This window comes from Bison bison, unplaced genomic scaffold (assembly GCF_000754665.1).
Source record: "Bison bison bison isolate TAMUID 2011002044 unplaced genomic scaffold, Bison_UMD1.0 scf7180017864472, whole genome shotgun sequence".
Lineage (NCBI taxonomy): Eukaryota > Metazoa > Chordata > Mammalia > Artiodactyla > Bovidae > Bison > Bison bison.
The window spans coordinates 1,426,559-1,438,559 of record NW_011495033.1 but is presented as its reverse complement, the minus strand read 5'-3'; the positions used below and the strand labels follow the sequence as shown (position 1 = coordinate 1,438,559).

The 12,001-nt window shown below is 50.0% G+C and overlaps 1 protein-coding gene and 1 pseudogene across 1 annotated transcript in view; both read right to left on the bottom strand.

Moving 5' to 3' along the window:
- Nucleotides 1-5,995: 5,995 nt before the first annotated feature.
- LOC105004135 lies at nt 5,996-10,521 on the bottom strand (annotated as a pseudogene).
- MYO1C (myosin IC) overlaps nt 9,303-12,001 on the bottom strand; it is a 24,879-nt gene continuing 22,180 nt past the window's right edge. The window contains exons 26-32 of the mRNA XM_010861668.1: nt 11,827-11,920; nt 11,673-11,728; nt 11,419-11,554; nt 11,268-11,338; nt 11,081-11,178; nt 10,908-11,007; nt 9,303-10,547 (exon numbers count right to left, since the gene is read on the bottom strand). Coding sequence (XP_010859970.1) covers nt 10,521-10,547; nt 10,908-11,007; nt 11,081-11,178; nt 11,268-11,338; nt 11,419-11,554; nt 11,673-11,728; nt 11,827-11,920 — 582 coding nt within the window. The 3' untranslated portion in view covers nt 9,303-10,520. The remainder of the gene's footprint in view (nt 10,548-10,907; nt 11,008-11,080; nt 11,179-11,267; nt 11,339-11,418; nt 11,555-11,672; nt 11,729-11,826; nt 11,921-12,001) is intronic.

Genomic DNA, 12,001 nt, shown 5'->3' with positions numbered 1-12,001 from the left:
GTGATCCTGGCCCCCGGGAGGATGCGGGGAAGGGGCCCACCGCCCGCCATTGGGAGAAGGGCAAGCGACAGATCGTGAGAGCACTGCGCATGCGGCCTCTTGGGCGTCGCCGCCTGGCTGGGACTGGGACTGCAGAGGGTGACGGGGCGTCCAGGACCGAGGGGCGGGGCTTCAGCTACCAGTCGGCTGTTGGCGACGCGGTTCTTTGCTCCTCCAGGTTTCAAGTTACTGGAAGGCCCAGGCTTCTAGGCAGCGACTAGGGTACAGAATTAGAGCAGAAAAGGTGATGTGGCCCCAGGGGCTGTGTTTCCTGAGACTGTCTTTTTCCGATGGTTCCTCCAGCTTCTCCCCATGCCTGCTGAAGTTCTTATTTTCATTGATTCATTCTGCAAACAGTTGACACCACATTTGCCCTGAGGGTGCAAAGGTCATCAAGGGTGAGCCCTTCCCTCACCGAATTCTCAGACCAGTGGGAGAAACCAGGAAACAGTCTATGAGGAAGGTGTGCCAAGTGATACGATGGGGAAGGGGCAAGGGGCTCTAGGAACACATAGCAGAGCCCCCTAATCCATTCTGTAGGGGAATCCAGGAGGGCTTCCCAGAGGAGGTGACTTGCACTGAATATTGAATGGCAGTCAGGGAAGAGCATTCAAGACAAAGGGAACAGAGGGTGCCAAGCCAGGTGGAAGTATGGAGTTCTCTCTGTCTAGGCTCTTAAGACACCTGCCCAGATTCTCTAAACTCTTAATTGTGGCCATGGGTATCCTCTGCTCTTCCTGCTGTCAGGACCATTTCCACCTCTACATCCCGTATCTATTTTTGTATTCTGTGACAGCCTGCTCACTGCTTTCTATAGTCTTGCTGTCCCTAATTGTATAGCACACATCTGCCAGTTTGCACTTTCTCAATTATAGCTCTGAGTCAGCTGCGATTCTGTATAAAACTTTTAACAACCTCCAGGTGTTAGAACTCCCCGTTTACCTCGCAGCATACAACCAAGCCAGCATCTCATCTTCACCACTTCTACATGAACCTTGTGTTTCTTCTCTCTGGAATGCCCCTCCACTCCTTTGGGGATCTCAGTGTCAAAAGTGTCCCCTTTCCTGACCATCACATCACTCCCTCTCTGTATGTACAGCCCTATTTCTTTATTATCTCTATTATGGTTCTTAACCACTGTACTGTAATCTTTCATTTACAAGTCTGTATGCCATGGTAGATCTCAAAGGCCAGGCATCTACTGTAGGAGGCACTCCATAATCATTTCGTAATAACAGCTAACATTTATTCAGGAAATACTACCTGCCAGGCATAGTGCTAACGGCCCTTAGATGGATCACTTCATTTAATCCTCTCAACAACCTTATGGATTGGTCCCATTTAACCAATGAAGCTCAGAAGGGTTAGGTGACTTGTCCAGAGATACATAGCTGCTGTTGGGATCTGGGATTCAAATCCTGGAAGGAGACGAGAGCTATGATCACTCTGCTGTGTCCTCAGACTTCTGAGGATAGGAAAGGCAGGAGATGGGTGGGGAGAGTAGAGGAAGGATGGCAGAAATAAACATTTTTAAAAAATCAGTCAGCCCTGGGTTTCATGGTTTTCTATGAATAACACACCTCTTTCAGACCCATTTCACATGCCCCGGGCCTGCTCTGGGAAGGGGTGGGGAGCAAGGGCATCTTCTCTGCTGTGGGTGACTCATCACGACCCTGGCTTAGTCACAGCATGTCACCACAAGCCAACAGAAGAAGCCAGGCCAGGGTAAAGTCTGGTCCTTTGGGGAAAAGAAGTGCCTGCTTTTCATTTCCCCAGGACGACTGGCCTTTGGGGCAGGAACTGACCATGGACTGCCATGGGGGTCTGAAGCAGTGCCTCTAAGCCCCCTTTGTAGGACACATGGACATGACAGAACAAAATACCTTAAGAGAAAAAGAAAGAAGGAAAGAAAGGAGAAGAAAAATAAAGAGGGAGGCAGGAGAGAACAAATCATAACTAAGCTGAAAAACAGGCAAGGAGATTGGTAAGGAGGGGATGAAAAAATGAAAGTGTTAGTCGCTCTTCGGGACCACATGGATTGTAGCCTGCCAGGCTTCTCTGTCCATGGAATTCTCCAGGCAAGAATACTGGAGTGGATAGCCATTTCCTTCTCCAGGGGAACTTCCCGACCCAGTAAACGAACACGGGTCTCCTGCACTGCAGGCAGATTCTTTACCGACTGAGACACCAGGAAAGGAGGGGGTACCTAGCACCAGGCAGCCATTAAGTGTATTCTGCCTCGGAGTACAGAGAACCTACAAAGTCAGAGGCCAATGAGGTGGGAACGGGAGTGGCCTTGGGACAAAAAAAGGGCAAGTGCTACTGCCCCTCCCTCCTTTCTCTTCTCCTTCTCCCCCTCCTCTCCCCTTCATACAGAAAGATTTACAGCTAAGGTGGTGGCTTTTGCCCCTTGATAAGTCTGAGATCTGCCCTACAAAGAATGTAAAGAATGTGACCTTCTTGTGCAAGAAGATGCTCCTGGAGTTGCCTGAAGGAGAAGCAGAGATGAAAGGGGAAAAGAAAGAGAAGACTTCCCTAGTTCAAGAGAAAGCCACATCAAAGTCGTCCACTCCCTCCCCTCTAACCAAAGAAAGGCGTTCCTGGGAAATCCCTGGCTATCCAGTGGTTTGGACTCTGTATTTTCACTGCGGAGAAAGGCACTGTTTTAGCAAAGGACCAGGAGCAGGGGTTGGAGGACCTATTTGCCTGCCTGTGTCTCCTAAAGTCATGAGAGTTGCCTCATACGGCTGTGCAAGTTGTGCCCTGCACGACTCCAGGGTACTATATAAATGAAACCCTCCGGAGTTGGGTTACTCACACTCATTTTTCCTTAAAAAAAAAAAAAAAATTCCTGTGATGATGACAAAAATTGCTATATACAGAGAAAATGAAAGTATCACCTTGAAAAATGTGTATGAGAGAAAGGGAGAAACAAAATTTGGTGTATGTATAGGCACCATTTGTACTGGTGGGAAAATACATTTCTGCCTAGTTCTCATCTATGGATGGAGACAAGAAGAGAGAAAGGAGACAGAAAAACTCCCAAGTCTCTGCTGGAATTTTTGGATTATGAAGAAGAGAGATTCCCCACCCCTCACCCCCCACCAGTGGGTAGCCCTTAGTTTTGCAAAGACAAGGATCTGTTTTAAGCTATGCAAAGGTAGGATCTAGAGGCAGCTCTGGGGAGAGAAGTCAAGGGATTGCAAGGCAGGGGGAAGAGAGGAGAGCATGCTGGGAACCAAGGCAGGAGGTGGGACCTTCCTTTTGTTGTTTGGTCACTTAGTCGTGTCCCTCTCGTTGCAACCCCATGGACTACAGCATGCCAGGCTACCCTATCCTTCACCATCTCCTGGAGTTTGCTCATATTCATGTCCATTGAGTCAGTGATGCCATCCAACCATCTTGTACTCTCTTGTGCCTTCTCCTCCCTTCAATCTTTCCCAGCATCAGGGTCTTTTCCAATGAGTCAGCTCTTCACATCAGGTGGCCAAAGGATTGGAGTTTCAGCTTCAGCATCAGTCCTTCCAATGAATATTCAGGATTGATTTCCTTTAGGATTGACTGGTTTGATCTCCTTGCAGACCAAGGGACTCTCAAGGGTCTTCTCCAGCACCACAGTTAGGACCTTTCTAGAAAGGTCAGTGAGATGTTCCCTGGGGCGAAGACATGCTTCGGGGCTTTTGAGACTCATTCATCTGCTTTGCTTCAATGTAAGTCCCTCTGATTGTCCCATCCTTTAGAAGAGCTGCTCACACAGATACCTCTGCAGGGAGAAATCAAGGTGTCTGGAGTTCCCTGGCGGGCCAGTGGTTAGAGCTCTGTGCCTCCAGTGCACAGGAACTAGGATCCTGCATGCTATGTGGCATGGCCAAAAAAAAAGAGAGGGAGAGGGTGCCATCTTCCTTGTCTCCATCTTCATGGAGCTGAGAAAAATCGAGAACGTACAAAGGAGGTGAAATGCAAGTGTGCCTGTCTTCTCTTCTGCTCTTTTCCTCCTTCCCACTCCTTTCTGGCCCCACTAACCTTTCTCTTCCCCTTTGCTTTGACTTGCTGTTCCCTCTACCCAGATTTACATGGTCATTCCCTCAGAGATCTCCTTCCTCCGTCTCTGCTCCCACGTTGCTTCATCAAGGAGACCTTTCGACACTGCAGACTGCCTACCCCACTTTCCCCCTCCCCCTTCTCTGCTTTGTTTTCCTTGTACTCACCTCCTTCTAATTTTACAGATTTGTTTCATGCATTGTCCTCTCTTCCCTAATATGTGTAAGCTCCATAGGAGCAAGAATTTTGGTCTTTTTGCTCCTGTTGTATCTCAAGCGCCTGGCAGAATGCCTGGTACGTAGGCCTTACATGAATGTTAGTTGAATGACGAAATGACTGAAAGGAGAGTCCAGCGGAGGCACTTGTTCAGAGTCAGATTTAGCTTCCTGTAATTGGCAGGTGTCTCCTGGCAAGCACTGCCCTTCCAGCAGGAGGTGAGCTGGGGGTGCACAATGTTTTTGGTTACCTCTCAAAAGGATAGGTCTGCGGCTGCATCTGGACTGGGTCGGTGACATCACTCTCCCATGTGCTTCCGCTTGCTAGAGGAAGGCATGTGGTTACAGTTGTAAAGCTGGTAATTGCACCTATCCGATTGCTTATCTTATCTGTTCCCTCCTTGGTGTCAGCTTCTCAGGGCGCGGTTCCTACTGACAAGAATGGACAAATGATTGTGGTGCTTTCATTTTTCTGTAACTTATTTGTGGGGTGGCGTCTCAAATCTAGGTGTGGTCACAGGATGGTGTGAACCCTGAGACAAAATTAGTTCAGTTAGGTTCAGTCCTTCAGTTGTGTCCAACTCTTTGCTACCCCATGAACTGCAGCATGCCAGGCTTCCCTGTCCATCACCAACTCCTGGAGCTTGCTCAAACTCTTGTCCATTGAGTTGATGATGCCATCCAACCATCTCATCTTCTGTTGTCCCCTTCTCCTCCTGCCTTCAATCTTTCCCAGCATCAGGGTCTTTTCAAATGAGTCAGTTCTTCGCATCAGGTGGCCAAAGTATTGAACTTTCAGCTTCAACATCAGTCCTTCCAATGAATATTCAGTACTGAATATTCCTTTAGGACTGACTGGTTTGATCTCCTTGCAGTCCAAGGGACTCTCAAGAGTCTTCTCCAGCACCACAGTTCAAAAGCATCAGTTCTTTGGCGCTCAACTTTCTTTATAGTCCAACTCTCACGTCCACACATGACTACTGAAAAAAACATAGCTTTGACTAGATGGACCTTTGTTGGCAAAGTAATGTCTCTGCTTTTTAATATGCTATCTAGGTTGGTCATAGTTTTTCTTCCAAGGAGCAAGCGTCTTTTGACTTCATGGCTAAAGTCACCATCTGCAGTGATTTTGGAGCCCAAAAATATAAAGTCTCTCACTGTTTCCATTGTTTCTCCCATCTATTTGCCATGGAATGATGGGACCAGATGCCATGATCTTAGTTTTTTATTTTTATTCCCAAATTTCAGCCATTTATTTTTGTTTCATCTTTTAATTCCTATGGGGTTCATCAACTCTTTATCAGTAATGTTCTAACTGACAAAGACCAATTTACATTAACTATAGTTATATACAACATATATAGTTATATACAACATGTCAAGGGAGTACACAGGAAAATCAGAACACAAGACTTCATCAGCTAAACAGAGTTCAAGTTTGCTCTTATGAAGACATACAAGAAAACAAATACACTGAAGCATAAACAAAAAAAAAAATCAGAGTCACACATTCCAGAAGGAAAGATACAATAAAGATCTTAATTTACAATATGTATAATTACATAATTTATTAAAATTAACACAATTCATGTACATAATATTAACATGGTAGTCATTAAGTTTGTTAAGCACTTCAACTACTGAAATGTTAAAACACAATGAAAACTACATTAACCAACTTCTCCATCAAGGGATCTAAGCTAGCTCACTAGTTCAAGCTGAACATTCACTTTCCAAAGTACTTCAGGCATGCAAAAAACAGGGCTAACAGGTTTAATCTGTTCTTCTCCCAAAAGTGACAATCCAACAATTCCAGACAGAGTATGAAAAGGATCTACCATATCTCCTGGCCTATCTGCAAATCCTCCTGTTTCCTCATCTTGACATGCGAGGATGAAACTGCAGAGTTTTTCTCTATCAACCCTATGAAGCCTTTCAGTTATCTTTAGAAAAGCCAACACCCACCATGAATAACATACGTCTGGTTACTTCTCTGGTCTTACATTGAGTCTGCCTGATGGAAGCTGTTGTTCACAAAATCACCAACCGTGTAAATCAGAATTTACTTGGTGCAACTGACTAGTAATAGACAAGAATCCTGCCCAGCACGGGATTCAGAACCTGGCCTGCAACCAAATCCACCATCAAAGTTCACACATGATAAAACAAATTCGATTGCCTTTTCCACATTAATAGCATCCAACTTCCCCAATAGAGCCAAAATTGCCATCGCACAAAAAGAGAATCTTGTATCAGTTTTCCCCCAAGTGTCTCCAGCAAAAGAACCATCTTTCTGTAGACTCTGAACATATTCCACAACTTTATTTATGTCAGTAACATGAATACTATCAATGGCACCCCACTCCAGTACTCTTGCCTGGAAAATCCCATGGATTGGAGGAGCCTGGTGGGCTGCAGTCCATGGGGTCGCGAAGGGTCGGACACGACTGAGCAACTTCCCTTTCACTTTTCACTTTCATGCATTGGAGAAGGAAATGGCAACCCACTCCAGTGTTCTTGCCTGGAGAATCCCAGGGACGGGGGAGCCTAGTGGGCTGCCGTCTATGGGGTCGCAGAGTCGGACACGACTGAAGCAACTTAGCAGCAGCAGCAGCAGAGAGTAAGTATTTGAACAGCACTAAGAGTGTACAAAAGGTGAGGATCATGTCCAATACTAGCACTTATTCCACCACACTCGTGTTGACAAGACTTAATAAATGTCAGAATTTCTTCTCTATTCATGCAATGTAGTTGTCTGATGAGATCCATTACGGTCAGACCCCAATAGATGCCACTCATTCTCAAATACTCAGACATGCAATATTCATAATCATCTTTCTTTGAGCCATAGGATACAGTATAATTTCCCTCCTTCTCCAGTAACAGGGTGTCAGGTGCATCTGACTTAATAATAACATCCTACTGCCGTGTACCCCTATCCACTCTCCTACTGATGTATCTAGACAGCAATACAAAACACGTCCACACTCACCATAACCCTGATCTTGTTTTTTTTAATGTTGAGTTTTAAGCTAGCTTTTTCACTCTCCTCTTTCACTTTCATTAAGAGGCTCTTTAGTTCTTCTTCACTTTCTGCCAGAAGGGTGGTGTCATCTGCGTATCTGAGGTTATTGATATTTCTCCTGGCAATCTTGATTCCAGCTTGTGCTTCATCCAGCCCAGCATTTTGCATGATGTGCAAGATAGTCATATGTTATGTGATATCTTGTTCTTTGGGGACTTCTGTCCCAGGTGATGAATCTAAACCCCTCAGTAGGTACTCTGACTCCTAATTAAACCTTTCATGACCTTTAAACCCTGCATGTGCCATTGCCATTCCTCCTACCTACAAGGCGCCTCCCTTTGGGGAAAACGGCCTGCGGAGGAGCTCAGTAATTGCAGCTTTTAACACTTACTCCCTTTCTTCTGGAGGCAGCATCTGATTTTCAGGGAAATCATCTCTCCCTAGTCTCTATCCTTGAGGTCAGGTGTGGTTCGTGCTTCTGTCTTGAGGGGGAGCAGGCATGTGACCCAGGTCCAGTAGGCATGTATCAGAATGAGCTCCGCTCCCAAACTACACCCGTTGGGGCAGGGGAGAGCACATCATTCAAGCTGGTCCACCGAGAATCAGCTCTGAGACTTTCTTTTTAATTATTTATTTTTGGCTGTGCTGGGTCTTCATTGCTACACGGACTTTTCTATAGTTGCAGGATGTGGGCTCAGTAGTTGTGGCTCCTGGGCTCCAAGGCACAGGCTCAGTAGTTGTGGCGCATGGGCTTAGTTGCTTTGTGGCATGTGGGATCTTCCTAGATCAGGGAATGAACCCATGTCTCTTGTATTGGCAGGCGGATTCTTTACTCACTACTGAGCTACATGGGAAGCCCCTCTGAGACTTTCAAATCACTGAGAAAGAGATACTTTCTGCTTTCGAGGCTGAATTACCAAAGCCTGGGGCTGCCTATGGCTGCTGCTGCCACCACACCCGAGGGGAGAATGGGCCTGAGAATGCAGCCTCCAGACACGTTCCTGAGAGTGAGTATCTGGAAGCCACCTACCCTGGAACTGTTAGGTTGCTAACGCTAATAGATGCCCTTTTCTGCTCAAGCCACTTTGCATTTGGTTTGTCATTTGCAGGGGAGTTCATAGACTGTCCTTTGAGATGGATGACCTCAAACGTCATCTCTGTGAAGTGTTTACAAATCCTCACCCTCTACCTGAGTCAGTTTCCCACCAGTGTGCCCTTGATGCCTGTACTTCCCAAATGGACTGTGTTTCCGTCCGCCAGCCCTGCCTGCTGGGCTAAGGGCCACATGGCAGGCACTGTCTGATGTTTCCCCCTCCCCTGCCCCCTGGAAGGGCCAGGTTGAGTGGCCCTTCCACGGACGGTCAGTGAAAGAGCAAGGCCACGTTGCAGCTACTGACCACTCCTGCCCTTTTCCTGGGGGAGGGAGCCCAGCCTCCTTCTGGGGACAAGGCAAAAATTATAATAATACAAGACCCCTGAAAGGATAGTTAGGGACTTTAGAAAGGTCATGTACACACTGCTCTATTCAAAATGGATAACCAAGAAAGAATAAGAAAAACAAAAACAAAAATAAATAAAATGGATAACCAACAAGGACCTACTCAGTGTATAGAACTCTGGAACTCTGCTCAGTGTTACGTGGCAGCCTGGATGGGAGGAAGGTTTGGGGGAGAATGGACACGTGTATATATATGGCTGAGACCCTTTGCTGTTCACCTGAAACTACCATAACATTGTTAATTGGCTATTCCCCAATACAAAATAAAAAGTTTTTGGGAAAAAGAGAGTAATACAAGACCCTTGGTTGCCTTCTAGGGGGTCGTCTCTTATTATTTTTGGCCACATCAAGTGGCCTGTGGGATCTTAGTTCCCTGACCAGGGATTGAACCCATGCCCCCTGCAGTGGAAGGGAAGTCCTTACCACTGGACCATCAGGGAAGTCCTTCCCTTTACTAACATTCACAAGGAGACCAACATTGGCAAACACATATTGCTTTATTTAGTGTTTCTCTGGATTGCAGAAGTGTCAGCAGTGGGCTGAGACCCGCAGGAGGGCAGCTGGGCAGCCCCCAGGCCCTCTGGGGAGTTGGGGGTGGGGGTGGGGGAGAAGCAGCAGAAAGAGGTGATGCCCCTGCAGCTCCTCCCAAGGCCAGCCCCTTCCCCAGGCTCCCAGGATAGGGAGGGGGTCAGGAGCCAGTGAAGGCCCCGAGTCTTTAACCTGGGGCCAGAGTATACGGGTAAGGTGTTTGTCATCCTAAGGCATGGACTCAGGTGGAAGCGCTCCTCCCACCTGGTGGCCCCCAAGGCTGATTGCTGGTCAGGAAGCCACATGCACCCTTAAGACATGAGCCTGTTTCACGGGGCCCCCAGTCCCTGGGAGAGGCAGTGAGGTGTGCTGAGGACAGTCTGGTTTTGCCCCAACCTGCTGGATCACCTTGGGCAAGTCCCTTCCCCTCTCTGGGCCTCTATCTCTTGCTCCATCACACCAGAAGACTCAACTAGGTGATCTCCCAGTCGTCCAAATCCTCCGCTCTGAGAGCCCCGCCTTTACTCCAGGATGTCCTCAGGCTGGGCTGATATTAGAAGGGCATTTTTAAGGCTGGACGGAGAGGGAGGCAAGGGTGGTTTTAGCCCCCAGGGGAATGTCGGAGTGGGCTACAGGTGGACAGGCAGACAGACAGACAAGGTGCCAAGGGAACGGGGAGAAGAGGGGGACCTGGGCAGGGAAGAGGGCACCAGGGCCCAGATCGCCCACCCTCTCGGCAACATTCCCTGCCCTGCTGAGTCAGGGAAAACACATCCAGTGTGTCTTGGCGGTGGCGGGGGGACGGGGGAGGGCACGGGTGGGAAGATGGCTTTTTTAAAAAATAGTTTCCTATAAAGCATCAAAAAAATCTCAGAGAAAAACCTCAGCAAAAGTTCCCTTCTCTCAAATATTTGGCATTGGCAGTGGGGCTGGCGCGGCTGCCTCTGGCCCCGGCTCTTCCTATTGCTGTGGCCCGGCCTGGCCCACTCCTGGGGCAGCTTCCTGTGCCCCTGCCGCCCCCTTGAGAGAGGGCCGAGCAGGAGGCGGGAGTTTGTCGGTGGGCTTCGAGGTGTCCCTGGGTCCCTGTCTGGAAGCTCGAGTCTTTGGTAGCTGGGAAGGGAGGAGGGGATGAGCGAAGCACTGGGAGGCGGGAGGGGTCCGCTGGGCGCCTTCATCACCGCGAGTTCAGCCGCGGGGCCACCTGCGGAGACCAGGGGAGAAGCCCAGACGTGAGCAGGAAGCAGAGGTGCTCTGGGCACTGGTCTTCGTGAGGTAGATACTTGGTAGTACACGCTGGGGCAGGGAGGGGGCAGGTCCGGAGGCCTCGGTGCTGGAGACTCGGCCCTTAGATCCTACTGCCCCGACTAGAGTGGGCCTCTCTTCCCAAGCAGCATATCCCCTGCCACCTGCCCATGCTGCCCTCTTTATGACCCTCTGCACTGGTCTCCGGTGCTCAGTGGGCAATGGGTTGAAGGGTGCCCTTTGGATCGAGACCCACAGTGAGGATGGCCGAGGGAGGAAGGCCCAGCCCCCAGAGGCTCTGCCCTGGCCCCACACTCACCACAGCCAGGTGCCCGTTCTTGGCCTTGGTGATGAGCAGCTCCGAGCCGGGTGTGAAGTCAATGATGCCATCCCTGCCGGGCCCCCCTGCGAACGTGATGCTGGAGAGAAGCGGGTATGTGAGGCCTGCGCCCTGTGCATGCACGGCCTGCTCAGCAGCCCTCCCTGCCTCACCTGCCCTGGTTGATGTTGATATTGTTCACTCGGTCAGCGCTGAGGGCCGTCTTGGTCAGGGTCTCGATCACGTGGTCACTCTGCAGCACCACGTCCCCCTGGGGGCCCACACAGGGACAGGGGTCAGGCCCTGCCCAGCGCTTAGAGGACCCGTCCCCTCCCCGCCTCCCCAGGCCCCAAGGGGCACCTTCTGCTTATTGTCCTCACGCTGCACGTGGAGCACAAAGAGGCTGTCGCTCAGGCTGCTGACGGAGATTCCTGGGGGGAAAGGGCAGAGGTCAGGGATCAAGGGGCAGAGCAGGGCCCCCTCTATGGACCCAACCTGGACTCAGGCTCACCGGTCAGGTTGGTGTACTCAATCCTCTGCTTGACCTTGGCGTCCTCCACAATGACCACGGCGTTGGGCGTCAGCAGCAGCTGCCGGGAGCGCGGCTTGTAGCCCTTGCGGTCGTACTTCACGACGGGCACGGCGTACTGGGGACAGAGGGTGGGTGAGGGGCCTCCTCACCCCCTGCCCAGGCCCCGCCCCCCGCCCACGCAGCCCTTGGGCAGCTGAACTGTGTGGGGCTGAGGGCTGCCCACAGGGTCTCACCTGGATGGGCTCCGAGCCCAGGGCCTGCAGCACTCTGGGGTTGATCTCATCTGCACCTGCAACCCAGATAGGGGAGCGAAGGGGGCGTGAGCGAAGGAGAGAGGGGACCGGGCTGCTGATGGAGGGTTTGCACACTGGAGGGGCGGGGGCTCACCGAGCCGCGTGCTGATGAAGAGTCTGGGGACACTCTGGGGGTAATTGTCCTTCTTGCCCTTGAAGATCTCACTCGCAACGGCCTTTTGCTGCAGCTGAGGAGACAACAGCAGGGAGGGCGGGGGATGTCAGAGAGGTGGGGCCGTCACAGCAGAGCAGGAGTCTGCTGAGACAGG